Below are 27,496 nucleotides of genomic sequence, written 5' to 3'. Positions count from 1 at the left end.
GCTGGGTTTCCAGGAGCCCAGAGCTGAGCTGAGGCCAACCCCCGGGCCTGTCCTGCGGCTCTCACTGTTACCTCCCTGGCCGCCGGCCTGGTCTCATGACGGAGTGATTTCAGACACCCGCCCAGGCAGGCAGTGCTTCCGTGTGTGGTGTATACCTTCAGATTACTAAAGGATTCAAGTCCCCAAGACGAAAATGAGATGAAAGGGGCAATGTAAAGGGTTGGTAGAAGGAATAGGGGTTGAGAAGAGGGAACCTGGATGATTTTATCCCATTTGTGGGGTGTTTTTTTTTTTTTGTATTTTTCTGAAGCTGGAAACGGGGAGAGACAGTCAGACAGACTCCCGCATGCGCCCGACCGGGATCCACCCAGCACGCCCACCAGGGGCGACGCTCTGCCCACCAGGGGGCGACGCTCTGCCCCTCCGGGGCGTCGCTCTGCCGCGACCAGAGCCACTCTAGCGCCTGGGGCAGAGGCCAAGGAGCCATCCCCAGCGCCCGGGCCATCTTTGCTCCAATGGAGCCTCGGCTGCAGGAGGGGAAGAGAGAGACAGAGAGGAAGGAGGGGGGGGTGGAGAAGCAAATGGGCGCTTCTCCTATGTGCCCTGGCCGGGAATCGAACCTGGGTCCCCCGCACGCCAGGCCGACGCTCTACCACTGAGCCAGCCGGCCAGGGCTGTGTTTGTTTTTTTTATTTTTTTTATTTCTTGTTCTATGTTTATTTGTAGCACAGAGTGCCCCCAAAAGGAATTAACTTAGCCCAAGGAATTATTTCCCTCTTCGCTGCCAAGGAAGACGAGAATGTCGCCAAACGCTTTTCTGCTTTGTGTTGCTAGTTGGGGCCCTTGCCGGTTTTCACCAGAATCCGTTGTTCCTGGGTCAGCGGTGTCTCATAAACACTGTGTCTCTTCATTTCCCTGCCCCCAGAAATGAGAATGACCCTCCCAGTCGCCCAGTCCTGTCGTCCCTCTCCACCCTCATCTGCTACCATCAGGGGACCGTCGTGAAAGGGTCGTGTTTGATCACCGTGACGCGCATCCCGAGAGCCCTTCTCCTGCACCTGTGCAGCACTCTGAGGGACCAGGTGAGGCAGGTCCCTGCTCCCCGGGGCTCCCCGGTGGGGTGGTGCTGGCGGGACACTACCTACAGCCTGTCCCAGAGCGGGAGCAGGACCTGTGACAGGGGCCATGACCTGTGACAGGAGCCGGGACCTGTGACAGGAGCTGGGATCTGTGACAGGAGCTGTGACCTGTGACAGGAGCTGGGACCTGTGACAGGGGCCATGACCTGTGATGGGGGCCGTGACCTGTGGCGGGGGCCATTCAGAAAGCCATTCCCTGTCCCCTGCCCCCCCCCCCCGGACTTTCTGGCCCTGTGCCTTCTGTGTGTGTGCTTGTGTGTGTTTGTGTCTCCCACCCACACGGTGTGGAGGAAGGGAGGGAGGGTGGGAGCCATTCTGAGTGAGGTGGTCTCCTCCTCATTTAAATGCTGAACCAGCTGGACGAATTCCTCCGAGCACATTGAAACCGGTTTTTTGTGGACATTCAGGTGCCTTTTTTTTTTTTTTTAAGGAAGAAAATATGCTACAAGATAAGAACGATAGTTGTGTTTTAACGCTTAAATATTCCCTGCCTTTCATGTTTACTAGAGGACGCCATGGAGTGGGGGGGAGAGGGAGGGAGGGAGGGAGAAGGAAGGAGCGAGGGAGGGAGGGAGAGAGGGCACTTAAGAGTGAGAAATAGGCAAGATGACCCAAATCTCAGCTCAAAAGACAGAACACTGTAGGGCTTTTGTGCCGGGGATTTCTCCTCCCAGGTTCTCATTTCTGCACACGCTGGTCATGAAAGCCATGGGAACCGGAGCACCAGGAAGACAGCTGTTCTCAGGGTGTTTCTGGCCCACCAAACAAGGGAAGGTTGGCCTTTTCCCAGCTTCTCCGTTCCCACGCAGGGCTGCTCCCCACCCCCCACCTCCACCCCCAGGGACGCGGTCACAGTTTCACACACCCGACCCGCACCGTGCAGAAGTCTAGGTACCTCCATGAGTGAGCTCAGCAGACTGGGTTCCTCATTCTACGTTGGAGCTGTTCTTCTTCGCTCTTTCAAGCAGACACCTGAATTGCTGATATTTTTAAGTCCGTGATCATCGGGATTTGAGATGAGCCCTATCGGTGTAGGTGACTGTTGATTGGATTTCACCTGAAGTTCTATCCAGCTTTACTTACCTTGAAATGCGGGCAGAGCAGCTGCCCCCTCTCACACGGCGTTGCCTCATAGTTTTATTGAAATGGCGCTTTGTGGGTACTAGCTATGTGCCCAGGTTAAAAAAAGAACTCAGTTGAATAAATTCTATAGTGAGACTTTCAGGGCTGGATTTCAAGGGATTACAACAACAACAAAAATACAGACATCTTGGTGACTTGAGGGGCCGTTTTCAGATCCTGGCAGAATCAAGCTACTCTGGCTCCCACAGTTTGAAATTTATCCTCCAATTTTAGGAAACTTGGAGGAGGATTTCTTGGACAGAGAATAGTGTGTGTGTGTGTGTGTGTGTGTGTGTGTGTGTGTGTGTGTATTTGAAGCAACTGAACTCTTCTGGCTCATCTAATAAATCAAAATAGACGTGAGGCAGATTAACAAGAGAAAATGGCCACATTTAATCACATAGGTATGTACGGGAACTCCCCGTCCACGATGAGGTTCGGACGGAGACAGAAAGGGAAACTGAGGGACGTATGACACGCTGAGCTAAGGGTGACGTAAGGCACCTTGTGGCTTCAGCGAGAAGGATGTCCATGCAGGACCATAAGGAAAAAGAAAAAGACGTTCGACAATTAGAAGTTGGTCCTGCCTTAGAGAGAGGTCAGAAAATGTTCTTTTCTGGAGATGGCTCTTATTCTGGACGAGACCCCCTAACGGAAGTTCTTTAACAGAGAGGTAGACGTTTCTCTTGAGCCCTCTGGGTCTCGATTGCCTTCAGCTCAGAAGAACTCGTGCGGAAGGGGCGCGTTTCGGGGAGGTCAGTTCTCAGAGTTTGTGCGTGCAGAGATGTAGAGATGCAGATAGAGAGATAGGTGTGTGTGTGTCGTCGTGGAAGAATGGAGCAGAGCGGGACCTCCCCGCCCCTCCCTGAGCCCGGCACCGTAAACTCTGGGGAACCAGCGTCCCGTAAATCTAAAAGAGACACGGCTGGATTGGTCTCCCTGGCAGAGATCTATAATAAAAGGTTGTTAACCACTTCCCGGATCTCCTGAGGACCAAGGGGCCACATGACTCCCTTTTGGAGAAGTGTGCCCTTTCTTAGGTTAAGAAGAGACGGCCTTCCAAAGCGGGCTCGCAGCCTGTGCTGTGTCCACAGCTCAGACGTCTCACACAGCCCCCTGTTGTGACCTCTCCCACTGTCTCCTTCCAGCCCCAGCCAGGCCGAAAAGCGTCCAGGTCAAGCTGCATGCAATTGAGTTACCGCTGGGACAAGAAAATGTCCATATTAGGCTGAGGCGTTCCCGGGGTCCTCATGGAGGACTATTTCAGGATTGTTTTCAGGCATTTTTCAAAAAATAAAACACTGTGGGTCATGGGTCGGATGTATTCAATCACCTGCCCTCCATGACCTTCTGGAAACTATCCACTCTTCTTTGAGTTTTATAGAAGTCCAAGTTCTATTTCAACGGACTAATTTTCCTTTGAAAGATAGCCCTGAAAAGTCTCACTACTGTATCGGATTGATTTCCAAAAATATTTAACTTGATTAAAAAAAAAAAAAAAAGTCGCGCATAATGTATCCACAAAGCATAATACATTGTATCGTCTTCGGGGTGTGCATTTGTCGTGACTGGAAGCTGGTTTGAGAAACCAAAGTTTATCCTTGAGGACACTGAAGGTTATGATTATTATTTTTTTTTTTAACCGAAACCAGAGGGCCTAGTTATGACCTTTGATAGTGAATAAGGACTAGCCCTCGCCCCTCCCTGCTGAGGTCAGCAGCGGTCGTAAAGGGTCAGCCCATGAGAGAGACACTTCGGTCGTTGGTGATAAGTTATGAGAGTCGTGATAATAAGGGGCCACAGCCTGGGCAGGACCTTCTCCCACACAGCGTGAGCGCTGCGACCGTGCGTCCCCGCCTGGGGTGTCTCCGGGCAGACACGTCGGCACTGCAGAACCCGCCGCCCGCCTGCCTGCCTCCCTGGGTGTTCTCTGACTCTGTTCCTCTGGTCCCGCCCCGACCCCCACAGCAGAGCGCCTGGTCCAGGTGTGTGTCCAGGTGCTGCTCCCGCTGTCTCAGCCGTCTGGACAACTGCCTGCGCCCTCTCAACCAGGTAGGTCTCCTCCACGCGCCCCTGGGGGACGCAGCGGGTGGGCCCCTTCCTCTCCTCCACACACCCCGGGGGACACAGCGGGTGGGCCCCTTCATCTCCTCCACGCGCCCCTGGGGGACGCAGCGGGTGGGCCCCTTCCTCTCCTCCACGCGCCCCTGGGGGACGCAGCGGGTGGGCCCCTTCCTCTCCTCCATGCGCCCCGGAGGGGGGGGACACAGCGGGTGGGCCCCTTCCTCTCCTCCACGCGCCCCGGGGGACACAGCGGGTGGGCCCTATCTCTGTGGTCAGCCTGGGATCTTCTGTAAGCGGCCAGGCTGGGTGGATGTTTTAAGCTTTTGGGCCATGGGGTCTTGGTGACAGCTGCTCAGCGCCGCCGTGGATGACGAGGAGGTGACTCGGCCTGACTGGGCTCCAGGGACACTCTATGGACACTGCAGTTTAAATTCCATGTCATTTTTTGCGTGTCTAGAAACCCCAGCCATTTAAAAAACAGTGACCACTATTCTTCGCGCCGGCCAGGGGACCCCGGGCTGGCCCCCGGGTGTGGGCTGGGCTGGGCTGCCCAGACCCTGACGTGAGAACCCCAGGTCGGTAGAGCCGTTCCTCAGACTCAGAGACGTGGGTTTCCCTCTTCAGAGATAAAGAGAGGAGGAGGCCTTGGAAACCCTCGCATGATGTGATCGATCAGCTGAGAGCTCCTTTTCTGTGTCTTCTCCGGAAACTAATTTTCCTGAAACCGGAAAAGAGCTGTCTCCCTGGTTTTTATCTCTTTCCCATTCCAGCTACAAATATTTCCTCTAAAAAATAAGCAGGGGGAAAAAATGCATACCATGACTGTTTGAATTCCAGATTTTGTTTTTCTCCCTGGAGTCTCTCAGATGGATGGAAATTTAAATACGTTTTATGTTTCCGTAGATAATCTAGGAGATTTTAATAGTGCCTAGTGGAAGCCACACAAGGCAGTGTTTTTGTAAGTGAGCGGGCTGCTTTCTGATTTAAATGTCCACAGAAATCTCACTTAGAAAAGCACTTCTTGTTGCTCCTTGTCCTGATAAATGTGCTTGTAGCAGGAAAGGACTAACAAGGCCCTCTGTGCTTAACCAAGTCTTCTGAGTGGGGCTGAGAATACCTTTGGTTGTTCAGAGGAGAGGGGAGTCTTCCTATGGCAAAGCTCTCTTTTTAAGGCTCTTAAGAATCTTGGGGTGGGCCCTGGCCTGTTGGCTCAGTGGTAGAGCGTCGGCCTGGCGTGTGGAAGTCCCAGGTTCAATTCCCAGCCAGGGCACATAGGAGAAGCGCCCATCTGCTTCTCCACCCTTCCCCCTCTCCTTTCTCTCTGTCTCTCTCTTCCCCTCCCGCAGCCAAGGCTCCATTGGAGCAAAGTTGGCCCGGGCTCTGAGGATGGCTCCATGGCCTCTGCCTCAGGCGCTAGAATGGCTCTGGTTGCAACAGAGCAACGGCCCAGATGGGCAGAGCATCGCCCCCTGGTGGGTTTGCCAGGTGGATCCCAGTCGGGCTCATGCGGGAGTCTGTCTGTCTGCCTCCCCGCTTCTCACTTCAAAAAAATACAAAAAAAAAAAAAATCTCAGGGTGCATTTTATTTTTTTAAATTTATTTTTATTTTTAAATTACTACTTACTGGTTCATTTTAAAGAGACAGAGGAAGGGGGGGGGAGAGGGAGAGGTATTCATCTGTTGCTGCCCTTAGTTGGACATTCATTGGTTACTTCTTCTATGTGCCCTAAGAGGGGATCGAACCTGCAACCTTGGTGTTTCAGGATAATGCTTTCACCAACTGAGCTACCCGGCCAGGGCTTGGAGTGCCTTTTAGAGTGTGTTCAGTTTCCATTTGTTTTGCTTCCACCCACGTCTATAAAATACAGTCAAGTAGCACAGCGCCTTTCACAACGGCAGGCACGGCCGACCCTGTGACCGCCTGGTCCTGGTGGACCAGGGCTGTGCGCACATGTCCCGGCAACAGCTTATTCCACAGAGGTTTTGAGATGCATTATAAAAATGTATGCACTGTAATAAAACACAGACACACGGAAATCAAGGCTGGGAGACACACAGGTAGACTGGAAAGACGGAAGCAACAGGACCGTCCGCAGGCAGACTGGTCGGCCACGTGGTCCTGCAGGGCCCTGAGGTGGAGCAGCCGTCCCCTCTCGCTGTCCTGCGGACATCGAGGCTCTCTCCAGGCCCCGCTGTGGCGTGGGGTTTCCAAGCTGCCCCGTGGAAGCCCAGGCCTGCGAGGGGCGGGCAGGCTGGTGTGGGGAGCGGGGGACGGTCAGAGGCGTTTGCACGGGACGTTGATATAACAGCACAGACAGGGCCACTTTCGGTGCTGGAAGAAGAGCTCTGGGCGTTCAGAATAGGGGACTCTGGTTACTGGGTGGTGCTCGGGCTTGGTGGTTGGGAGAGGTTTCTTAGAGGGGGTCAGACTTGTGCCGCCCTGGGGGTGACCAGTGGACAGCAGCTGCCGCAGGGGGGGAGTGCTTCCTTCGAGGCCGAGCGAGCGTGCTGAGCGCTTGTCCTGCGTCCGTCAGCCGCTGGGTTTCAGCACAGCGCGCAGGCGAGCAAGCCGAGGCCGCACAGGACTTGAATTCGTCTCCGTTTTGCCCGTGGGACCCAAGCCCTTAACCACGCACGGCCTGGGGAGGGTTTCTTCATCGCCCGGGGCCTGAGGAGCGGGTCTGCTGGCTGTGCAGCAGGCTTGGGACGGCAGGATTTTTGGGGGGAGGAGGACAGGAAAGGCACGGGGACCCTGTAGGGGGTGAAGGGTGACTCAGGAAGCTGTGGGTGCCCAGGACGCCTGTGGGGGTGGGCCGCCTCCTCCAGGCAGGCACCTCGGGAGGAGCTGCCGGGCTGGTGTTCTGGGCACTTCCACGCAGGGAGGGCTGCAGCCTCCACTCCCTCCCGGCATTTCCGGCAGCCTGGCTGACCCGTGGCCCGTGGGCCTCTCAAGCTGACCATCTGCAGGAATGTCCTGCCTCCTGCTGCTTCCCTGTGCACACACGGTGCCTCGTGGGGATGTCCCCCTACACGCACACCTCCTGTCCCTTGAGGACAGACAGACAGACCTCTGTCCTGGCTCTGAGGTGGCTCTGAAACCCACGGGTGGGTCCCAGGACACCTCCTGGGGCTTCCAGAGTGACCCGGACACCCCAGGCCGCCCTTTCCTCAGGCCGTCCCGGCCAGGGGCAGACACTCTGGGTACTCATTCTCACGACGAGGGCAGCTCACCCAGCAGTCGAGCGCACAGCCTGTAACTGAGGCTCCGAGACGCGTTATGCAGGAACCAAAACGAGCGTTTTACTGAATTTCCTCAGGACTTAAGATCTGATTCAGTTGAGACCTCTGGTTGCCGTGGTGATGGCAGCGCTTGGGACTTTGGCCAACAGAGGAGGCGCCCTTGGCTCTGACCACCCCTCCCCCCCCAGTGTCCGTGGGTTGGCTGTGCTGGTCAAGTGCAGTTTTCTCCTCTTTCTGAGCATTTTCCTTCTGCTGGTCACCTGGCCGCTGTTGAATTCATCGTATACGTATTATTATTTTTTTTTAGCACGCTGAGCACTATGTTTTCTTCAGTCCCCTGTCCTTCTGGGGGACGTGGGGGCAGGAACAGGAAGTGGGCGTGGGCGGGTCCAGGTGGAGGCATCTCGGGTGTGGCCGCAGCGGGCCTCTGGGTCCTTGGTGGAACTGGGGGGGTCCTTCGCCCCCACTGAGCTTCTGCAGAATGAGGGCTCAGCCCCACCGACGGCCGGGAGGTCCTCGTGTGGGTGTCTGACCCTCCTGGTGGCGCCCAGCCGAGACCTGGGACTAGTGGGTGCCATCCTGCCTGGCAGCTGTGACGCGCTCTGTGTGGGGCAGCCTGGGGCGGGGTGGGGAGAGCGTGGGCTGCGTGCTTCCCTGCCGCGGTCCACGCCTGACCGGGTCTCGTTTTTCACACCGTGCGTCTCATTCGTGACGAGGACTTACCCCCAGTCACAAAGATCAGCGGGTTTTAGGGCGCCCTGATGTCAGGCCCCCAGGATCTTGGCTGGTGGACTGAAATGCGAGTGGACAAAGGTCCCCTGGCAAGGGTGCCTCCGGCCCTGCTGTGACAGAGTGACCACCGTCCGTCCATAAAACCGGAGACGAGAGCCTGGAGGAATAAACACCAGGCCCCTCGTTCCTGTCAGCCAGGGAGGGCACCATCACGGGCAGCCGCCCTCGTCCTGTGTCTGCCGGGGGCGCTGGGGCCAGACAGCACAGTGAGTCCCGGGGGCAGCCGGGGGTTCTGGGGCCAGGATGCGGTGACTCAGGGGCGCTGGGGCCAGGATGTGGTGACTCAGGGGCCCTGGGACCAGGATGCGGTGACTCAGGTCTACCTGGATGCGGTCCACAGAGCTGCCAGCCCACGTGGACGGTGGCAGCTGCCCGGCTACGTGAGTCAGCACACAGGTGAGTGCCTCCTGGCACTTGATGGCAAGGCTGAGGCTTCCTGATGAGCAGACCGGTCACGGGGCCCCAGATGATCTGGCTGAGGCCAGGAAAGCTTGCTGCTCCTTGGAAATTACGCACAGCGCCCCCCCCCACCCCTGTCACAGCCCTCCCCAGCCCCTGCCGTGGGCCAGGGTGGTGCTCTGATTCAGTGCATATAGTGCTGGTCTCGGTCCTCCGCCTCTATGGCCGACCTGACTCTGTAACGTCCCAAAGCCTTGTCGTCCCCCCCCTTCCTCTCGCAATCCGTCATAGCGGAGGCACCTGGTGCTGGCTGGGCCCCAGCGGCTCCGTGACCCTCCCCCCCATGGCAACATGTGCCTCTGGGGGTGGGGGAAGCCGTGACTGTCAGGCAGTCTCTCTAGCTAGGTGACAGACATAGTGTGGCCATTCTTAGAGGGACACAGTTCTCTTGGTAACGGACGTGCCAAGAGAGATCCACTTCCACGTTGGAGGGAGCCTCGTCTCGTCACAGAGCACCCACACAGCCGTTCTCCCCGGGGGGACGGCAGTGGCTCCACATCCCGCCACCCCTGCCGGCTGCCGGCTGACCGCTTTGGAGCTATTCGGGGCAGCCCGGGGTGGCGAGGGCCCGGGGAGGCGCTCCCCACGTGCGTGTCCGAGAAGGAAGCGCACAGGTGTGTCCGTGGGACAGTTTGCACCGCGGCCCGGTTAGGGACACGCTAATCCCCACGGCCCAGCTGTTCCAGGCAGATGCCGCCGCCCTGGCTTCAGACAGAAGGGAACCAGGACACCTGTCAGTCAGAGGCCCCAGGCTGTCTGGCAGAAAGCGAGCCCCGTCCTTGTGTTTTCTGCTGCCTCCCGGCCCCCACCTGCCGCGGGCATATTCGCAGGGCTCAGGGCTCGGGAGGGCGAGGCCAGAAAGCTTCCCCGGGGACCTCGGCACCCTGCCCTCCTTCTGGGGGGAGCCCCCGCGGGCAGCTGTTTGCTATTCCAGGCTGGACCCTACAGGCCTGACCTGAGATTCTTCCCTCTTCTCCAAGAGGCGATTGATATGCCGGTAAAGAAGGGGGTGACTTCACCAGGGAGAAGGGAGGGCCCTTGGCCAGTCAGGAGGCAGCTGAGCGCTGGGCCTTGTAACACGGACACTGAGGGCAGGAATACCACTTACTGGGAGGAGCTCCGTGCCCACTGTGCCCACGGCGAGTCTGAATGCCCTTCACCCTCACAAGGAACCCTGCGCGGCCGGTTATGTCGTTATCCGTCGTCTTTTTCTCAACTGGGTGATGGCCCCGGGTTCAGAGAGGCTATGTGGTCACCTGCGGCAGGTTAGAGAGGAGCAAAGCCACAGAGCTGAGTGTGGACAGCAGGAAGTCCTTCCTCGTCCTCCTCCGAGTCCCGACCCCCGAGGGACACGAGGGCCGGCAGGTGGAAGTTAAAGATGCCGCCGGGTGGCTGGTCAGCGGGCGAGAAGGTGCGCTGTCCATCGGGAAAGTCAGAAAGAGCCGCCCAGCTTCCCCTGGACCCAGCCCCAAGCGCGGACACCCCTGGGGTCCCCTGTAAACTGCAGAGCTGGAAGGTGCATTCTCGGTGACGGGAGGGTCCCGCAGAGAATGGGGCCATGCTGAGCCAGCCTGTGCGGGGCTCTTCCCTCAGAGAGCCCCCGGGGCCTCAAGTCTGCCTCCTCCTCTGAAACGACGAGGCGTGTGACCCCAGAGGGGGTTCCCAGGAATATGAACTCGAGGTTACCCCAACAAGACAGGTCATGGAGTGCCCTGCCCTCCTCACAGCCTCGTCTGGGGTCCACAGGGCTGGGGACCTCCGCCAGGGTCACACGTGGGCAGAATTCTTTCTCATCCTTCTCTCCTTCCCCCTCCAAGCCGCACTGAGACACTGGGGACTGTCAGGCATGTCAGGTGACACAGCGTGTCCATATCAGCTGCCCTGACTTACCTTTTTTTTTTTTTTCCTGAAGTGAGAAGCAGATAGGCAGAGAGACAGACACCCGCATGCGCCCGACCAGGATCCACCTGGCATGCCTACCAGAGGGCGATGCTCTGTCCATCTGGGGCATCGCTCTATTGCAACCAGAGCCATTCTTGCGCCTGAGGCAGAGGCCATGGAGCCATCCTCAGTGCCCGGGCCAACTTGTGGAGCCTTGGCTGTGGGAAGGGAAGAGAGAGACAGGAAGGAGAGGGGGAGGGGTGGAGAAGCAGATGGGCACTTCTCCTGTGTGCCCTGGCCGGGAATCGAACCCAGGACTCCTGCACGCCAGGCCGACGCTCTACCGCTGAGCCAACCGGCCAGGGCCCTGACTTACCTTTTAAGCAGAGGTCTGCCCCCCCACCCTACCCCTTGGGCAAATGCAGGTCAAGCCCCTGCTGTTAGGGGTGGAAGGGTTCTGGGAGGGTTGGGGTCTCACCTCTCACGAATGTCCCCAGCGCCCTCTCTCTCCTCAGCACCCAGCCCTCTCATTCTTTCAGAAGATAAGTGTCCACATGTTCTGAGGCCTCCCTCTTCCTCACGCCTGCCCCTCCCCGGACCTGGGCGCTAGGCCCACTTTCCCAGCGTCCTGACAGAGTGGGGAGAGGGCAGGCTTTGGGGCAGACAGGTGGCTCTTCCAGGGACCCTGTTTGTGGTCCTGAGCTTCCGAGCAGAGACCGATGTCTGACCCTCTCTTAACTCAGGAACTGACCTCTGAGGTCTGTGACTAGCACAGCAGGACTGAGTGCTTACAGCCTCCGGGCACCGTGGTCACCCTTTCCTGACACAGTCTGAGTCTGTCTTCTCAAGGACGGTGCTCTGAGGCAGGTGCCGCCCCCACGGCGGCCCAGGGGTCAGAGAGCTGACCTGGGGTGCGAGCCCCCCCCCACGTGGTGTCCGTGGGGCTCTACGGGCTGCGGCCTGTACGGCTCCCGGGCGCTGCCTGCGGTGCCCTGCTAGGGACAGACGGGCCAGCGGTCTTCAGTGGGTACCGCGCCTACTCCACCGTCGTCTTCCCAGTAAAGCCTGCGGGCAGAGAGCAGCACAGCCTTCCTGTCCCCTGCGTGTCCTGTTTGGGCCCGTCCTTTGTCCTCGCCTGAGGGGGAACCGGCTTCCCGCTGCCTGCTCACCCCCACTGGGCATGCTCAGGCCCCGCGGGCGTCCTGGTGGGAGAGCCGGGACTGTGGACGGCTCACTGACTGGGGCAGTCCTCCTGCGGCTGGGGGAGGCGGGCGCTGCCAGCTCCTCAGTGATGGCCGCCTTCAGCCCTTTTCTGGGTTCGTGGGAGGCGGGGCTCTGGCTGTTTCCCCCCCAAATTCATGTCCCACCTCGTCAGCTTTGCCCGGTGACTCTGTCTATGGAGAGATCCACTTCCTCGTCACGGACACGAGAAGGTTTTCCTGGTTGACGTCGAGGTGGCTTTTAATCTGGAGGAACAGACGGACCCTACCTGGAATGACAGTGACGTTCACCCAAAGTGGGGGGGGGGGGCGGGAGGGGGCTGATCGCTGACCACCCACACTGCCTCGCTGACCACCCACACTGCCTCAGCTTCAGCCGCAGCGTGAGGGGAAAACAAGTCCTCTCGCCTCTCTCCAGTTTTCATAATGATTTTAGAAAGTTTTATTTTTTAGAATCCCAAGTCTTAACGTGTGAAGATACATTTGCCCCAAATTCTAGCTTTCCTCTCCGGGGTCTCTCTAGTTTCATGTCTTTTGTGGAAGTCGCACCACCATGTATCCTTCTGTGTGAAACACCACGGAGAGCTGCACTTTGAGAACTTGCCCCCCCACGCCCCCACCTGCGGCTGTGTGTAGAGCTCAGCCGACGTCCCCGGGATGCTAGTGACAGTGACTCTTGTCGTGGGAGCACAGTGACTTCCCTGCTGCCTTCTCTGTCTCTTTCTTTGTTGTTTGATGTTTTATTAGAAAAAATAATGAGCATGAAAATAATGCAGCCATTATGTTAAAAAAAAAAAAAAAAAAGCCAGCAAAATGTCAACAAATGCAGCAAGAGCAGCCAGACCAGCACCACCTGTGCCGGACTGACCAGCAGGTCTCAGCAAAGGCACGTCCACTCACCTGTCCCCACCCCGGAGGGGACTGGAGGCTTTCCTCACCATCGCACTGGGTTTTGGCAACCGGTGGCCAGTGAACTCTTGAACTGCCCTGCCCGGTGACTCCCAGGCGCACCACCTCCCAAGCGTGCGTTTGTGATAAAAACCACAGCGTCCCAGGCTGTGTGGCTGTCCCCGCGCTCAGGGGTCACCTGGTTCTCTCGGTTCTGAGGGAAGCGTGAATACCCGCGTTATGTGTTCCTCGGCCGGCTTCTCGGGTTTGTTTCCGCGGTTTTTTGGAGTTCATAAATATCAGAACGTGGGTTGGAAGGCCTTCCAGAAATAAAGCTGGCCGTTCACGGCGCGGTGTTTTGGCAAAGCCTTCCTTCCTATATGGAGGGAAACCCTGTTTACCTTTGTGAAGAGTCAACAGAGCCCGGGGCTGACGGTTCCTCCACCCTCCCTGGGCCGAGGAAGGACACAGGCTGGACTGTGCCAGCCTCCGTCTTGACTTAGGAGCAAAGACGTCCTTTGTCAACGCCGCTGGGAACATTCTGGGGTCGCTCTCAAAGTCAGCGAAAGCCGCCATCCGACTTTCCCGTCCCCTGCCGGTGCGCTTAGATCCTACGCTGTGTTTTTCTCTAGTGATCAGAATTTTCTGTGGAATGGGAACAGGAAGTGCCCCCGGTCATCGAGTCTCTGACTTGTGGCGAGAAATGGATGGGACCGAAGGTGATGGTGGCTGGAGGTACCAGGTTCACCAGGAAGTGGCACAGGACATCGCGGGCTAGCCACCCCCCCACCCCCCCACCCCCCACCGTGACCAGCGGCGGGCAGGCTTCCTCTGTGAGAGGGATGGTCAGTCTTTGGGGCCAGCCTAATCGGAAGCCCTCTGGCTCTTTAATGGCCCATCTCATGGGCAGCTGTGTAATTTTGAGCCTTTGGGAGGCTCTTTCTGAGCAGAGGGGCTGATGACCCCCTGGTAGGCGATGCCACGTGGTCACGGGTATGCGGGCACCTGACCTCTGTGCTTCAGTTTCCTCCTCGTGCCGTGGGGACGGTAAGAGGGTTACGTAGGTTAACGCGCCCGGCGAATGCAGACTGGAGTACAGACTAGCGCCGGGCTCGTGGTAAGCGCGCCTTGAATGCTCGCCATGATTGCTTATCCCTGGTGTTTATTCACACACAGCGGATGCGCACCTGTCTCCTGACGGCAAAACCAAGTGTAACGAAATGCACAAACAAATCAGGAAGCCCCTGTCAGGTCGGAGGCAGCCCTGGAGGAGGGTGCGGGGACCGAGAACCTGGAACGAGGGGCGGTCGCTCAGACTTACTTCTCCCCGAAGAAGAGCCCCTTTTCTCTGAGGGTCTGGCCCCTGGCTTATGGCCGCTGACGGGGCAGTGTGCTCAGTGGTGGACGGTCACACAGCATTCCCGTGTGACTCAGGGGGTACCGGGTCGGCCCTAGGGGGTGGGCCTTGGGCGGTGCCGGGCTTTGTGGCTCCAGAGAAGACGGTGATGAGGGGAGTCTGCCCTGCACCTGCCCGGGCCGGGGCGACTCCAGGAGCCAGGCTGAGAGCCACACACGCCCAGCACTTCCTGTCGCTCTCCCTGAGGTCCGGCCCGTGGCTCCTGCAGCCCTTCTGTCCACCATGTGACTCGTAGGACCGCCTCCCCCGCCACTTGGACAGACCCTGGTGGACGGTCCCCGAGAGTCTGAGAAATAGCCTGTACGTGGAGGCGTCTCACCCCAACCAGACAGTAACAGGGACCCCGAGGGGCTGCCGTTGTCGGGCTCAGAACCCTTTCTTGTATCTGCTTTGCGTTTGTAGGTTAGGTTTCAGGGCAGAAACACCCAGTGTTTGGGGGTGCTAAGGACACACCCCCTCCCCCGCCCCGAGTTGGGTCTGGCCGTGACTGATCAGCTTGTCTCACGACCTCTGGTTTTCCTCTGCTTGAAGGTTCGCTTTCAGGATCTCCTGAGGAATTTTCGCAAGCAGCAGAACATGTCAGGTGACCTTTATCACACTCGATCCCGTCCACGCTTGGGCCAGCAGGCTGCCCAGGCGTGTCCCCGGGGCCTGAAGCCCAGGCCGGTCAGAGCTCAGGGCAGGGTCCTCCGTGTGGCCGATCTTCCAGCGGCCTGTCGAGCGAGCGGCCTCTGCTCAGAAGGGGTCTGAGTGAGCCGACATGGGACCTAGCTGCCCAGACGCAGTGCACACCAGCGTCCTGTGTGCACCTCCCCCAGCGGAGCATTCAGACCTGAATTCTGGCTCTGTGTGCGCTCGGGCAGGGCCTTGTAGACGCCCGGGGGAGGGCACATGGACTTCCCTGTAAGGGCTGTCGGAAGGCCCTCTTCCGTGGGCGTGGCAGTTAAAGGAAGATCTGCGGTTATGGGCCAGAACCTGGGGAGTCGGCCTGCGCACAGGAAAGGACCATTTTGTCCTTGAATCCTTGTAGCCGAGGACAGACTCTGTTTATTGCTGTGAGGAGTGGCACTAAGTTGATTACAGGGCCCTGGTCGGCAGGAAAGGGACATCTGCACTGGACTGTCTGTCCTGGGGTGGACCAGGAAGGACCCTGAGGGTCTCTGTGTGGCAGGGAGTGTCCAGTGGGGGCTGGGGACACACGCTGGAGCTGCCACCGCAGAGGGAGGCCATGCTGGGGCTGGGATGTGGTCTGGGGCGCGGCCCCGCCCCTCTGGACCCTGTGTGTGTGTGTGTGTGGGGCTGGGATGTGGTCTGGGGCGCGGCCCCGCCCCTCTGGACCCTGTGTGTGTGTGTGTGTGGGGCTTTCCACCCCCCCCGCATGCGGGCAGAGCTGCCTCTGTTTTCCAGTTGTGACCGAGGTCGTGTTCGGTGAGGCCCGGTGAGCAGAGCCACCCCGGGTAACGCGCGGCCCACGGGCCAGGCGCTTTGCTGCGGGCTTTACGGGGAACGCAGGCTTACATCCGCCTGGCACTGGTGCCCCCTTCACAGAGGGGGAGGCGGAGGCCTGAGGGAGGCCTGGTCGTTTGTCCACACGCATAGCCGGTCGGCTGCGGGGCTGGGGTCCGGTCCCACCCCTCTTCTCAATTGCATTTTGTGCTAATGAGCACTGATAGGTCATGTCCAGAAGGTCGGCGCCAAAAAGAAAAGAAAATGAAACAGCTCTGACTCCCTGGAGGAATGCAGAAACACCCTGATCCTGCCTTCCAGCCTGTAAAGGGACAGTTGTGTTGCTCTTCACCCCCCTCCCCACTCCCCAGCAGTGTGCTCTCAGGGTGTGCTCCCTGGTCACCAGGGCTCTGAGACCCTGGGGGACTGAAGATGCTTAGTGAAGTAGTGAGCAAATGAGTTTGCACCTCCCTAATCAAGACACAAGGCCCCAAACGGGGGCAGCATTCCACCAATAGCCGGGCGGAGATTTTAAAAGCAGTTTTTGCATGCCATCCTTCTGAGTCAGAGCCCAGGAGTGTTTGTGGAATCCCATTACGGTATTTCTTGGGGGGCTTCATCTGGCTGAGAATATCTCTGTCTGAGGCAACCCCTGTCTGGGGCCAATGCTTGGCTCAACCGAGCTATCCTCAGCGCCTGAAGCCACACTAGGAGCAATCAAGCCACTGGCTGCAGGAGGGGAAGATAGAGGAAAGGGTGGAGAAATAGATGGCCACTTCTCCTGTGTGCCCTGACTGGGAATCGAACTCTGGGACTTCCATACTCCAGGCCAACACTATCCACTGAGCCACCAGCCTAGAGCTAAGACTTCATCTTTTTCGTGGCTGCTTGCCGGTGGGCTCTACCTCTCTCCTGGCCTGCGGAGGTGGCTTGGCTGGCTCTGCCTCCCCCGACCGCAGGAAGTTCAGTGGTCCCAGGCTGATGGAGCCCTTCTTCACCGCTGTCCCGGGATGGTTGAGTTTAAATCAGGTATAAATCCGGAACTTGTGCAGGGAGCCCAGTTCCCTACAAGGACCCTGGCCATGGTCTCTTACCCAGAAGGGGTGACATGCCCAACCCCAAAAACCTTTATCGATTCCATCCCTGCCCGTGGCACCTTTGGGTCAGCGGTCAGCGACCAGCCTGGTCTGCTTTGTCTCCAACGTGGAAGCTTCCTTTCCTCCCCTTGGACTCCGCCGTGCCTTAAAAGATAGCCCAGTCTTCACCCCTCACTTCTGAACGTTTGTCATGGGATGCTCCGCCCACCGTGGGGACCGCAGAGGGACTCCTCTGTCTCTCCCATTTTCTGCAACTGTGGGAACATCTGTGCATCGTAACATCAGGCTTTAAAATGACTTGCTGCGGGTGGGTAGCGGCCATTTTCTTCTCGGGCAAATCGTCTGTATCGACGTGACATTGTCTCGGAATCGGGAAGGACAGGCGTCATCTTTCTAACCGTTGTCTCTTGTTCCAGAACGCCTACACCACCACGGCCATTAACGGGACAGATTTTTGCACGTCCGCAAGAGATGCGCTTGGGCTCTTGTCCAAGAACTCGAGCCACTTTGCCTCTGTCAGCTGCTTTGGAGACTTCATAATTTTTCTAGGAAAGGTGAGATCGTCTGCATTCAAATAAGAAGTAAAGACACGTGGGACCCCAAATTCAAGTCATAGGACAAGGCTGGCGTTGGGAACGGATGTTTCTTGAGTTCTTGCTCTTAGGGTAGATGCCTTCCTTCCGTATTGTGTTGAACCCTCAACCCTGGGAGGTCCCGGTTAATAACCCGTCCAGGCCCCCCTGGGTGCCTGGGGCCAGGCTTTGGATCCCGGTCTGACTCTCTCATCTCTGGTCCATTCTCTCCACCATTGTGGGTCCCTGGTTTTCATGTCTATGGTGAAAATGCAACTAGCCTCAGAAAATGGATGCTGGTTTTTTTTTTTTGGGGGGGGGATGTTGAGAAGGGTCATAAAATGTATGAAATAGCATGGAAACAGTAAAATGTCTGTGCTATGGAATGGCGTGCCGCCCACGTGTAGACGGAAGTGTTGATGTGCCAGATGGAGCCAAGGTCGCGTTTCTGCCGTCTTCAGAGCGGCGGTCTTCAGGGAACGGTCCGTCGTCTCCTGAGACCAAGGAGCTCGGGAGCTCCAGCAGCTGGTGGAGCGAGGGACAAGCCCTGAGGCTGGGATCTTGGATGCTGGCCCTAGGCCTTCATGTCTATAAACTCAGGAGGGCCGGCGCCCTTTCCCGGTTGTAGCAAGGAGGGACGAGTGTGTTTTTGTTTTTTTCTGGTAGAGGCACAGAGAGAGATAAGGAGCATCAGCTAGTAGCTGTGGCACTTCAGTTGTTTATAGATTGCTTCTCATATGTTCCCTGATTGGGGGGGGGGGGGGCTCCAGCCGAGCAAGTGACCCCTTGCTCAAGCCAGTGACCTTGGGCTTCAAGACAGCGACCTTGGGCTTCAAGCCAGCGACCATAGGGTCATGTCTATGATCCTGCACTCAAGTGGGCGACCCTGTGCTCAAGCCGGTGACCTCGGGGTTTCGAACCTGGGTCCTCAGCGTCCCAGGTCGATACTCCATTCACTGCTCCACCACCTGGTCAGGTGGGACTGGAATGTTGACGATGGGGGGGGGGTGGGGGTGCTCCAGCCCCTCTCTCATTAACTCCAAGTTGACGGTTATTTATGCTGCGCCCCAGCATGTCCCTTTCCAGCTGACTGGTCAACCACAGGGCCTCATTCCGTGCCTCAGTTGGCCTGGTTCCGCTTCCCTTCACTACCCTGTGGATTCTCGACCACGGCTGTGCTGACCTGCCCGCCACATCTTCACTGCCCGGGCTCGGCAGCCTCGAGTCTCCCAACCTTCCTCGTAGGACGCGCCTTTGGTGGGGCCCCAGCGTGAACCAGCTCTAGGTCTCCAGTCGTGGCCTGTCCGGTGCCACGTCTGTGGATTCTTGGCCCCTTACTTGGCATGGAGTGCTTCTGTGGCATTTGGGTGTCTGTGCATTGCTGTCGTAGTTAACTGCTGTCAGTACGAGTTACAGCACGCTTGGCTCTGACAGGTGCGTGTTAAGTGCACATATTTTTAGGTTCAGCTGGACCCTGGAGACTCTGCATATGATGGTCACTCCAGAAGCACAGCTGATTATTTCAGAACAACTTAAATAACCTGAGTTGTAGCTGTCCTTGAATGGGGTGTGTTGTTTGCATCACCTTGGTAGAATCATGGGTGATGTGATTTCTTTTTTTTTTTTTTTGTACCTTTCTGAAGCTGGAAACGGGGAGAGACAGTCAGACAGACTCCCGCATACGCCCGACCGGGATCCACCCAGCACGCCCACCAGGGGGCGATGCTCTGCCCACCAGGGGGCGATGCTCTGCCCCTCCGGGGCGTCGCTCTGTTGCCACCAGAGCCACTCTAGCGCCTGGGGCAGAGGCCAAGGAGCCATCCCCAGCGCCCAGGCCATCTTTGCTCCAATGGAGCCTTGGCTGCGGGAGGGGAAGAGAGAGACAGAGAGGAAGGAGAGGGGGAGGGGTGGAGAAGCAGATGAGCGCTTCTCCTGTGTGCCCTGGCTGGGAATCGAACCCGGGACTTCTGCACGCCAGGCCGATGCTCTACCACTGAGCCAACCAGCCAGGGCCTGATGTGATTTCTAATCACTACTTCCAAAAATTATTTTGGAATGACGTTTCATCTTTATAAACTTTTTTTTTTTTTTACTTTGGGAAACCATTTTCCTGTATTTCCCATAATGACACAGCATTGTTAAGTCTTCTAAAGAGCACGTGACAACCAACAATTCTTTGGTTGTTTTTTAATCAAGTAGCATTTAGCCGGTCTCGGCCATCTTCGTGGATGTCAGAGGGCAAAGCAGATTCCAGACGGGCTGCGTCCTGTCTGTTCAAGACATAGGAACATCCTGGCCTGCGGTCCTGCTCCCGGAACTATAATAACTGCCTATAGCCAAAGCCGGGAGTAATCCCATGACTGTGTCTCCACACGCACCAGCCCTGGGAAGCCCCTCTGCTCAATCCCCAGGGTGCAAAGAATCACCTGGGAAGCTATAGTGGGTCTACTCAGCAGATCACCTTGCTGGTACTTAAAATTGGCGTTTATGAAAAAGTTTTTCAGTGAAGATGTTTATTGTAGTGTTTAGGGGAAAAACACCAGTTTTGTGAGGTCCTGTGCAATCTAGATAAGTACAAAAGCCAGGCACCACCAGAAGGGAAGTCCGTCTGCGCCCCCCCCCCCCCTCCAGATCATCCTGGCTCCCCTTTGCTCTCATTTCTTCTCCTGTTTTCTTCCTGGTTCATTGTTGCAGATTTTTCCAACGAGTGTTCTTTACAACGGGGGGGGGGGGGGGGGGCACCCACCGCAGACACACACACACACACACACACACCCCTGTGGGTATTGGAAACCGTGGCAACCGACAATGGCATTTTCTTTTTTTTTTTTTCATTTTTCGGAAGCTGGAAACAGGGAGAGACAGTCAGACAGACTCCCGCATGCGCCCGACCGGGGTCCACCCGGCACGCCCACCATGGGGTGACGCTCTGCCCACCAGGGGGCGATGCTCTGCCCATCCTGGGCGTCGCCATGTTGCGACCAGAGCCACTCTAGCGCCTGGGGCAGAGGCCAAGGAGCCATCCCCAGCACCCGGGCCATGTTTGCTCCAATGGAGCCTTGGCTGCGGGAGGGGAAGAGAGAGACAGAGAAGAAAGCGCGGCGGAGGGGTGGAGAAGCAAATGTGTGCTTCTCCTGTGTGCCCTGGCCGGGAATCGAACCCGGGTCCTCCGCACGCTAGGCCAACGCTCTACCGCTGAGCCAACCGGCCAGGGCCGACAATGGCATTTTCTGAAAGAGTCAAACTGATGCGTAAAGATTTACAACCCACCCTTGTCCTGACAGGTGTTGGTGACGTGCTTCACTGTGTTCGGGGGACTCATGGCCTTCAACTACCACCGGGCGCTGCAGGTGTGGGCGGTCCCCCTGCTCCTGGTGGCCTTCTTCGCCTACCTGGTGGCGCACAGCTTTCTGTCCGTGTTCGAGACGGTGCTGGGGGCGCTGTTCCTGTGTTTCGCTGTTGACCTGGAGACCAACGACGGGTCGCCTGAAAAGCCCTACTTTATGGACCAAGAGTTTTTGGTAAGTGAACCACCCGCTCATTTCCTGCCCCGATGTGAGTGAGCCAGCTTCAGTCTCTCCCTGGGGGCTCCCCGGGGGCTCCCCGGGCTCCCCGCACCTGGCCTGTGACGTGCGCTCTGTCCTCCCAGGCCGAAACCTCCCTGGAGAGAAGTGGGGCCGAATCATTCACACTGACCAGATGACCTCGGCTACGGGGGGGAGGGGGGGGTGTTCTGGACACAGTGGCACCCATTGGTGCTAACGGCTCAGTCTGGCCGTTCAGATGTTCCGGGGGATGTAACCGTTGATCTTTGTCCAAAGCACTGCTGCCTCCCGAGTGCCCTGTCATACCCACTGTCTGTTGGGGGCACACTGCAGTGAAGACCCCCCCCCCGCCCCGTCTGTGCCGGTATGAACAGATCTGCCACCCCAGGCTCTTGACTAATGAGGCACACCACCCCCGAGTGCAGCCCACACTGTCCATCCGGAAATAGCAGGCAGCTGTCCCCAGCAGCCTGACCCTGTGTGTGCAGCAGGGACATTTGAACAGCTGAGGAAGCCTCTCCTCTCTTCCCGTTGTCTGGGACCAGTGACACTTGAATAACTCACTCTGTTGCCATAAAACTTAGGTGTTAATGCCCTTTTGCTTTTGAAAGGAACATGCAAGCCCTCTTTGAGTCCTCAAGCAGCTCCACAGAAAGCACAAAGATACAATGTAGCACTAGTGGAGTTTTATAGCCCTGGTCCACAGAAAGCACAAGGATACAATGTAGCCCTAATGGAGTTTTATAGCCCTGGTCCACAGAAAGCACAAGGATACAATGTAGCCCTAATGGAGTTTTATAGCCCTGGTCCACAGAAAGCACAAAGATACAATGTAGCACTAGTGGAGTTTTATAGCCCTGGTCCACAGAAAGCACAAGGATACAATGTAGCACTGATGGAGTTTTATAGCCCTGGTCCACAGAAAGCACAAGGATATAATGTAGCACTAGTGGAGTTTTATAGCACTGGTCCACAGAAAGCACAAGGATACAATGTAGCACTAGTGGAGTTTTATAGCCTTGGTCCACAGAAAGCACAAGGATACAATGTAGCCCTAGTGGAGTTTTATAGCCCTGGTCCACAGAAAGCACAAGGATACAATGTAGCATTAGTGGAGTTTTATAGCCCTGGTCCACAGAAAGCATAAGGATACAATGTAGCACTAGTGGAGTTTTATAGCCTTGGTCCACAGAAAGCATAAGGATACAATGTAGCACTTGAGCAGGTCTCCTTTTCCCCATTCAAAATCCACCGCCCTCCCCTGCCCCCAGGCATGTTAATTCAACAGGGGAACCATTTTTAAGGATTATCCCCCCTACCCCCAGTGATATGGCCCAGTAAACAGTGCCAACAGCCTGGTCCATGCATTCTTTTGTTTTTCAGAGTTTTGTCAAAAGGATCAGCACATGGAACGGCTTGAGGTCCCCGGGAGACAAGAGGTCCGCAAGGCACGAAGAAGGAACGGAACTCCGGCCCATTGTGAGATAGGAGCCCGTGAAGTGTTTGCACCTGGGCCAGTGTCCTCCTCCGGAGAGCCCTTTGTCTGCAGAATAAACGCTGAGACCCACAGGCCCTGTTCCTCACGGTTTGGTCTAATAGTTTGGCCACCTTCCAACCGACAGCCCAACCTTTCTTCTGCTTCCTGGGACAGAAAAACCTTCTGAAGCCATGTTTCTAGGCATCAGTGCAAAAAGCAGGCTATATACACGGTCATTTTAGGACCCAAGGCCGAGCTCACTCCTCACCCACGGTCAGCAGCCGCAGCAGAACTCTCTGGAATACTGTCCCCATGCAAGACAGGACTTCCGGCTCATCCAGTCCCGGGAATATGCTAAGTGTGTTCTCACTCTGCAAAGTACAGTCCTTAGGTTTTGTGACCATCAGAACTGGAACTACCCACCTGACAGGCATGGCCACCAGCTGGGGTGGGAGCCCTTACCCCCCAGATGTGACGTCAACTGGTGAGGAGTCCCGGGCTCCTTCTCACAAGTTGGTGAACATGCTGGACCACAGCCCCGCCCAGGAGTCACCTGGATCCCCATCCTAAGATTAAGACGCAGTGGTGGCCAGGGTGGGTGTTGGTGGGGGGCTTTTCTTCTTAAAGTTTGAAACAAGTTGGGACATTTCCCATGCTGATGGGTAGCCTCACTTCATTTAGATGAGAAGGTGAACACTTACCCGTTCTCCTGACGGGGGACAGGCTGGCTTCTCTGCAGGACAAGCCGTGCTGAGGAGGCCCCCTCCCCACGAAGGTGGCCCCCTCCCCACGAAGGTGGCCCCCTCCCCACGAAGGTGGCAAGCAGCAGCTGGCCTCCAGTCTAGGTTAACAAACGCAAACGGCCACTCTGTCTTAATCACACCATTGGACTAGGAAAGAGGGTTGCAGACCAGTTTCTGGGACAGTCACCGAGGCCTTGCTAAGCAGGTGGACAGAGCTTTTGTGGGTACGTGGCATCCCGTGCCTGTCCTCGCTGTCTGTCTCGGCAAAAGCCAAGCGGACACGCCCACCCCCAGCCCTCACAGCCAGTCAGTCCGTCCTGTCAGGAGAAGGAAATCACTGGGCTGAGGAAATGTCAGAGGGTGTGAGTCACCAGTTTTCTCTTAGTGAGTGGACTTTTTCTTTTTTGTCATTATGACCTCCTGAGCTCTTTGGCCTTCTCTCTGTCATGACTGAAGGTTAGGTTTTGCTGAAGCTTCATATTATAAACCCCAGTTTAATATCAAACCCCGCCATGTCCTACCTAGTCCTGGTCTAGCCATTCCCCTCCCCCCTTTTTAAAGTATATGTTTATTAGAAATCAGAAATAAATCGATTATTTTAAAGTAATAGCCTTAATTAGTGATTTCAAAAGGGCATTCACCTCAGCGTTTTGTGCGATGTATTTCCATGTAATGCATTCTTCTTTAACATTTGTTTTTCAGTTGATGTACAGTATTGTATAGTGTCAGGCGTACAACATAGTGATTAGAGATGCGTGTGCCTTATGAAGTGACCCCCCTCCCCCCCCGCCCGGCAAGTTCGGCACCCACCTGGCAGCACACACAGTTACCACAACACTATTCACTATCTTCCGTCTGCTGTAGTTCACGTCCCCGTGACTGCTTTTATTACTGGCGAGTTGTCCTCAGTCTCTCCCCGTTGCCCACCCCTCCCCCACCACAGCCCCTCCCCTCTTGCAACAACCATCGGTTTTGTTCTCTGTATCTGTGAATTTGTCTCTGTCTTGTTCATGTATTTATTTATTATTTTTTTAGCTTCCGCGTAGAAGTGGAAATCACACAGCCTGCCTTTCCTTGACTTATTTCCCTTTCCCACAACACCCTCTAGGTTCCTCCATGTTGTGGCCAATGGCAGGATTGCGTTCTTTTTTTATGGTGAGTAATAATGTTCCGTAGTATAATATGGACCACAGTGTTTTAACCCACTCGTCTGTTGATGGACACTGGCTGCTTCCATATCTGGACTATTGTATATATTGCTGCAGTGAACATAGGGGTGGGTGCATCCATCTTTTCAAATTAGCGTTTTTGTTTTCTTCAGATGTATATACGCAAAAATGGAATTGCTAGATCATCAGGCAGTTCTATTTTTAAGTTTTGGGGGACCCCCACACTGCTGTCCACTGTGGCTGCACCCTCCAATGGCGCACGAGGGTTCCCTTGTCTCCACATTCTCGCCAACACTTGATTTATTGACAATTGTGACTCTGACAAGTGTGAAGTGACACCTCATTGTGGTTCTGATTTGCATTTTTCTGATGATGAGTGATGTTGACCACTTTTTCATGTGTCCGTTGGCCATCTGTATGTCTTTGGAGAAGGGGCTATTCATGTCCTCTGCCCACTTTTTAATTGGACTGTTTGGTTTTTTGTTTGTTTGTTTTCCCAATGTTGAGCTATGTGAGTTCTGGATACATTTTGGATATTAGCCCATGATCAGATTTACCATTGGCAAATGTCTCCTCCCATTCTGTAGGCTGCCATTTTGTTCTGTTGATGGTTTTCTCTGTGATGCGAAAGCTTTTACATTTGATGTAGTCCCGCCTGTATATATTTTTATATGTCTTTACCCGGGGCAATGTAAAAAATTGCAACATCAGGTGTCAAAGAGCTTACTGACTGTTTTTCTTACAGCAGTTTTACTTAGATCTTTGATCCCTTGTGAGGTTATCCTTGTCTGTGGTTTAACACAGTGGTGTGGCTTCATTTCTTTGGCGTGAATCTGTCCAGTTTTCCCAACACCACTTACCGAAGAGACTGTCTTCACCCCATTCCATGTTCTCACCTGCTCTGCCATCGACCAACTGGCCGTGTCGGCGTGGGTTTATTTCTGGGCTCTCTGTTCTGTTCCATTGATCTAAGCGTCTCTTTTTATGCCAATACCATACTGTTTTGATGATCATGGCCTTGGAATATTCGTTTGATATCACGAACCGCTATGATGTGAATGTTATTATGTTTGATGTTGTCCCAAAGGTCCCTGAAACTCTCTTCTTCTTTTGAAAAAAAATTCCTCTTCCTTTCTGCTGTTGTGACTGGGTGTTTTCTGCTACCTTTTCATCTGGATCACTAATTCAGGCCTCTGCTTCATCTAATCTGCTGCTGATTCTCTCTGGTGTATTTTTCATCTCGGTTACTGCATTCCTCGGTGTGGGTTAGCTTTTTTTTTTTTTAATGTTTTCTTTGTTGAAGTTCTCAGAATTCATCTCTTCTTCTCTGGCGTTCACCCCGATAACCGGGGTTTTGAACCCTGTATCTGTTAGATTGCTTGTCTCCATTTTGTTTAGTTCTTCTTCTGGAGTTTCTTTATTTTTTGGTCCTGTTCTTTCGTTTGGAGCACGTGTTTTCACCTCCCTTTGGTGGACTCGCCGCTTGTTTCTGTGTATTAGGCAGGTCTGCCATGTCTCTCAGTCGTGAAGAGAGTGGTTGTGTAGAGAAGGTGTCCTGTGGGGCCCCGTGGAGCAGTCCTCCTCAGTCCCCTGAGCCCGGTTCTCTGGGGGTGTCCCCTGTGTGGGTTGCACGTGCCCTCCTGTTCTGTAGCTGGGCTCTGACTGCTGCCCGCAGGCGTGGGTGGGGCTCACCCTCAGGCTGACCGGCTGTGATTGTCGGCTGCAGCTACAGTGGATGGGCCATTGTTGGGGGCCTCACCCTCCCGGAGTGGAAGCTACTGTAGGAGGCCTCCGGGTCTCCCTCGGTGGCGGAGCTGGTTGGGTGGGGATGTGGTGCTCTGAAACCGGCCTCCGGGTGGGTTGGGTCTAGCATCCTGGGAGGGGCTCTGCTGTGGGCGGAGGCCAGTCACCTCTTACACTGGGCTCGGGACTGCTGGACGGGAGCTATACTGCCCGCCGTGTGGTGTCTGTGGTCCTCTGGGGCGGTCTGCAGCACGAGCTGAGGCCAGCTGCTTGGGCGGACCTTCTGGAAGAGGCTTGGGCTGGGCGCACCAGTTGGTTGGGGTGGGGTCTCAGGGGAATCAGCAGGTTAGAGCAAATGGGGGTAGCCAGGTTCATGGAGAACACAGATATGGTGCCCGCCTGCGCTGGGCCAGCTGGGGGGAGAGCTCAGCCAGGGCACCATGGTGTGCCCCCAGACCTAGTCCCCAGCTCTCTCCTGCAAGTCAGTCATTTTGGTTCCTACCCCATGCCACTGCCCCTGTGCCGGGCCTGGTTCTCTGGGACATAATCTCGCTGGTTTTGACACATGCTGCTGGGTGGGGGGGGGAGCTCCTCTTCCCGGCACTGGTGTCCCATTCTGGGGAGCCAGGTGTGTCTCTGGGACCCCTTGCTCCTCTGCAGCCGGACGTGCCTCCCAATTCTTAACGGTCACATATTAGTGTGGGACCCACCTGTCTGCCCCCCGCCCCCCATCAGTCTCCCCACGGCCACCTCCTACCCCGAGTCGTAGGCGTTCTGTGCAGCTCCTCTCCCCGTGGTTCCCAGAGACGCACGTGGCAGGGATGTGGATGTGGTTGTGGGAGGGGACAAGCTCAGCGTCCATGCACTCTGTCCTCTCGACTCCACCGTGTGTGTGTGTGTGTGTGTGTGTGTGTGTGTGTTTCTTAGTGACGTGTATTCACCCCAGAACATGAATATAAAATCCCACCGCCATCCCCACCAGGGTTCCTGAAGGTGATTTTAAGGTTATCCGAAGCTGGGTGTAAGGTGAGTCGGGGGCCGCTGAGTGACAGCAGCATAAGCAAGGGTCCAGCCGCAGCCTGGACCCCTCGTCCTGCTCGGCCCCCGCCTCCGGCACCGAGCGCCCTACATGTGACCGGACCTGTCTTTGCTCACAGCCCCGGGGGAAGAGGACTTCCTCAAAATAACCAGCTGGTGGCTCGTAGGAAGGTTCCAAAAAAATATTTATTTATAAAAAATACAACGGGATTAAGTTTATGCTGAGAAATGCAGCAATAAATACAGTTGCAAACAGAGCACGTCTACACGGATACATTGGCACAAACAGGAAGGGCACAGGCACCGCCTGGACCCGCTCGCTGGCGGGCTGACTTGTACACGCTCCTCGGTCGAGAGACCCCCGCCCCACCCCCCCACCCCCCCACCCCCCCGTGGAGAAGGTCTCGTCAGCTCAGGTGCGAGAATGAGTACACGTTATCATCA

The 27,496-nt window shown here is 56.1% G+C and overlaps 1 protein-coding gene across 5 annotated transcripts in view; it reads left to right on the top strand.

The window, feature by feature from the left end:
- The window catches only part of SLC44A3 (solute carrier family 44 member 3), a 63,313-nt gene extending 39,618 nt beyond the window's left edge, over positions 1–23,695 (top strand). For 4 of the 5 annotated variants that reach the window (XM_066353086.1, XM_066353084.1, XM_066353087.1 and 1 more), the window contains 5 exons: positions 926–1,082; positions 4,230–4,313; positions 17,182–17,319; positions 20,622–20,858; positions 22,266–23,695. In XM_066353086.1, the coding sequence (XP_066209183.1) occupies positions 926–1,082; positions 4,230–4,313; positions 17,182–17,319; positions 20,622–20,858; positions 22,266–22,370 (721 nt within the window). In that variant the 3' untranslated portion in view covers positions 22,371–23,695. The remainder of the gene's footprint in view (positions 1–925; positions 1,083–4,229; positions 4,314–17,181; positions 17,320–20,621; positions 20,859–22,265) is intronic. The other variant, XM_066353085.1, reaches the window with a different exon arrangement.
- The last annotated feature ends 3,801 nt before the right edge of the window (positions 23,696–27,496 follow it).

The sequence above is a fragment of the Saccopteryx leptura genome, chromosome 11, assembly GCF_036850995.1.
Source record: "Saccopteryx leptura isolate mSacLep1 chromosome 11, mSacLep1_pri_phased_curated, whole genome shotgun sequence".
Classification (NCBI taxonomy): Eukaryota; Metazoa; Chordata; class Mammalia; order Chiroptera; family Emballonuridae; genus Saccopteryx; species Saccopteryx leptura.
This window is presented reverse-complemented; position numbering and strand designations above follow the sequence as displayed.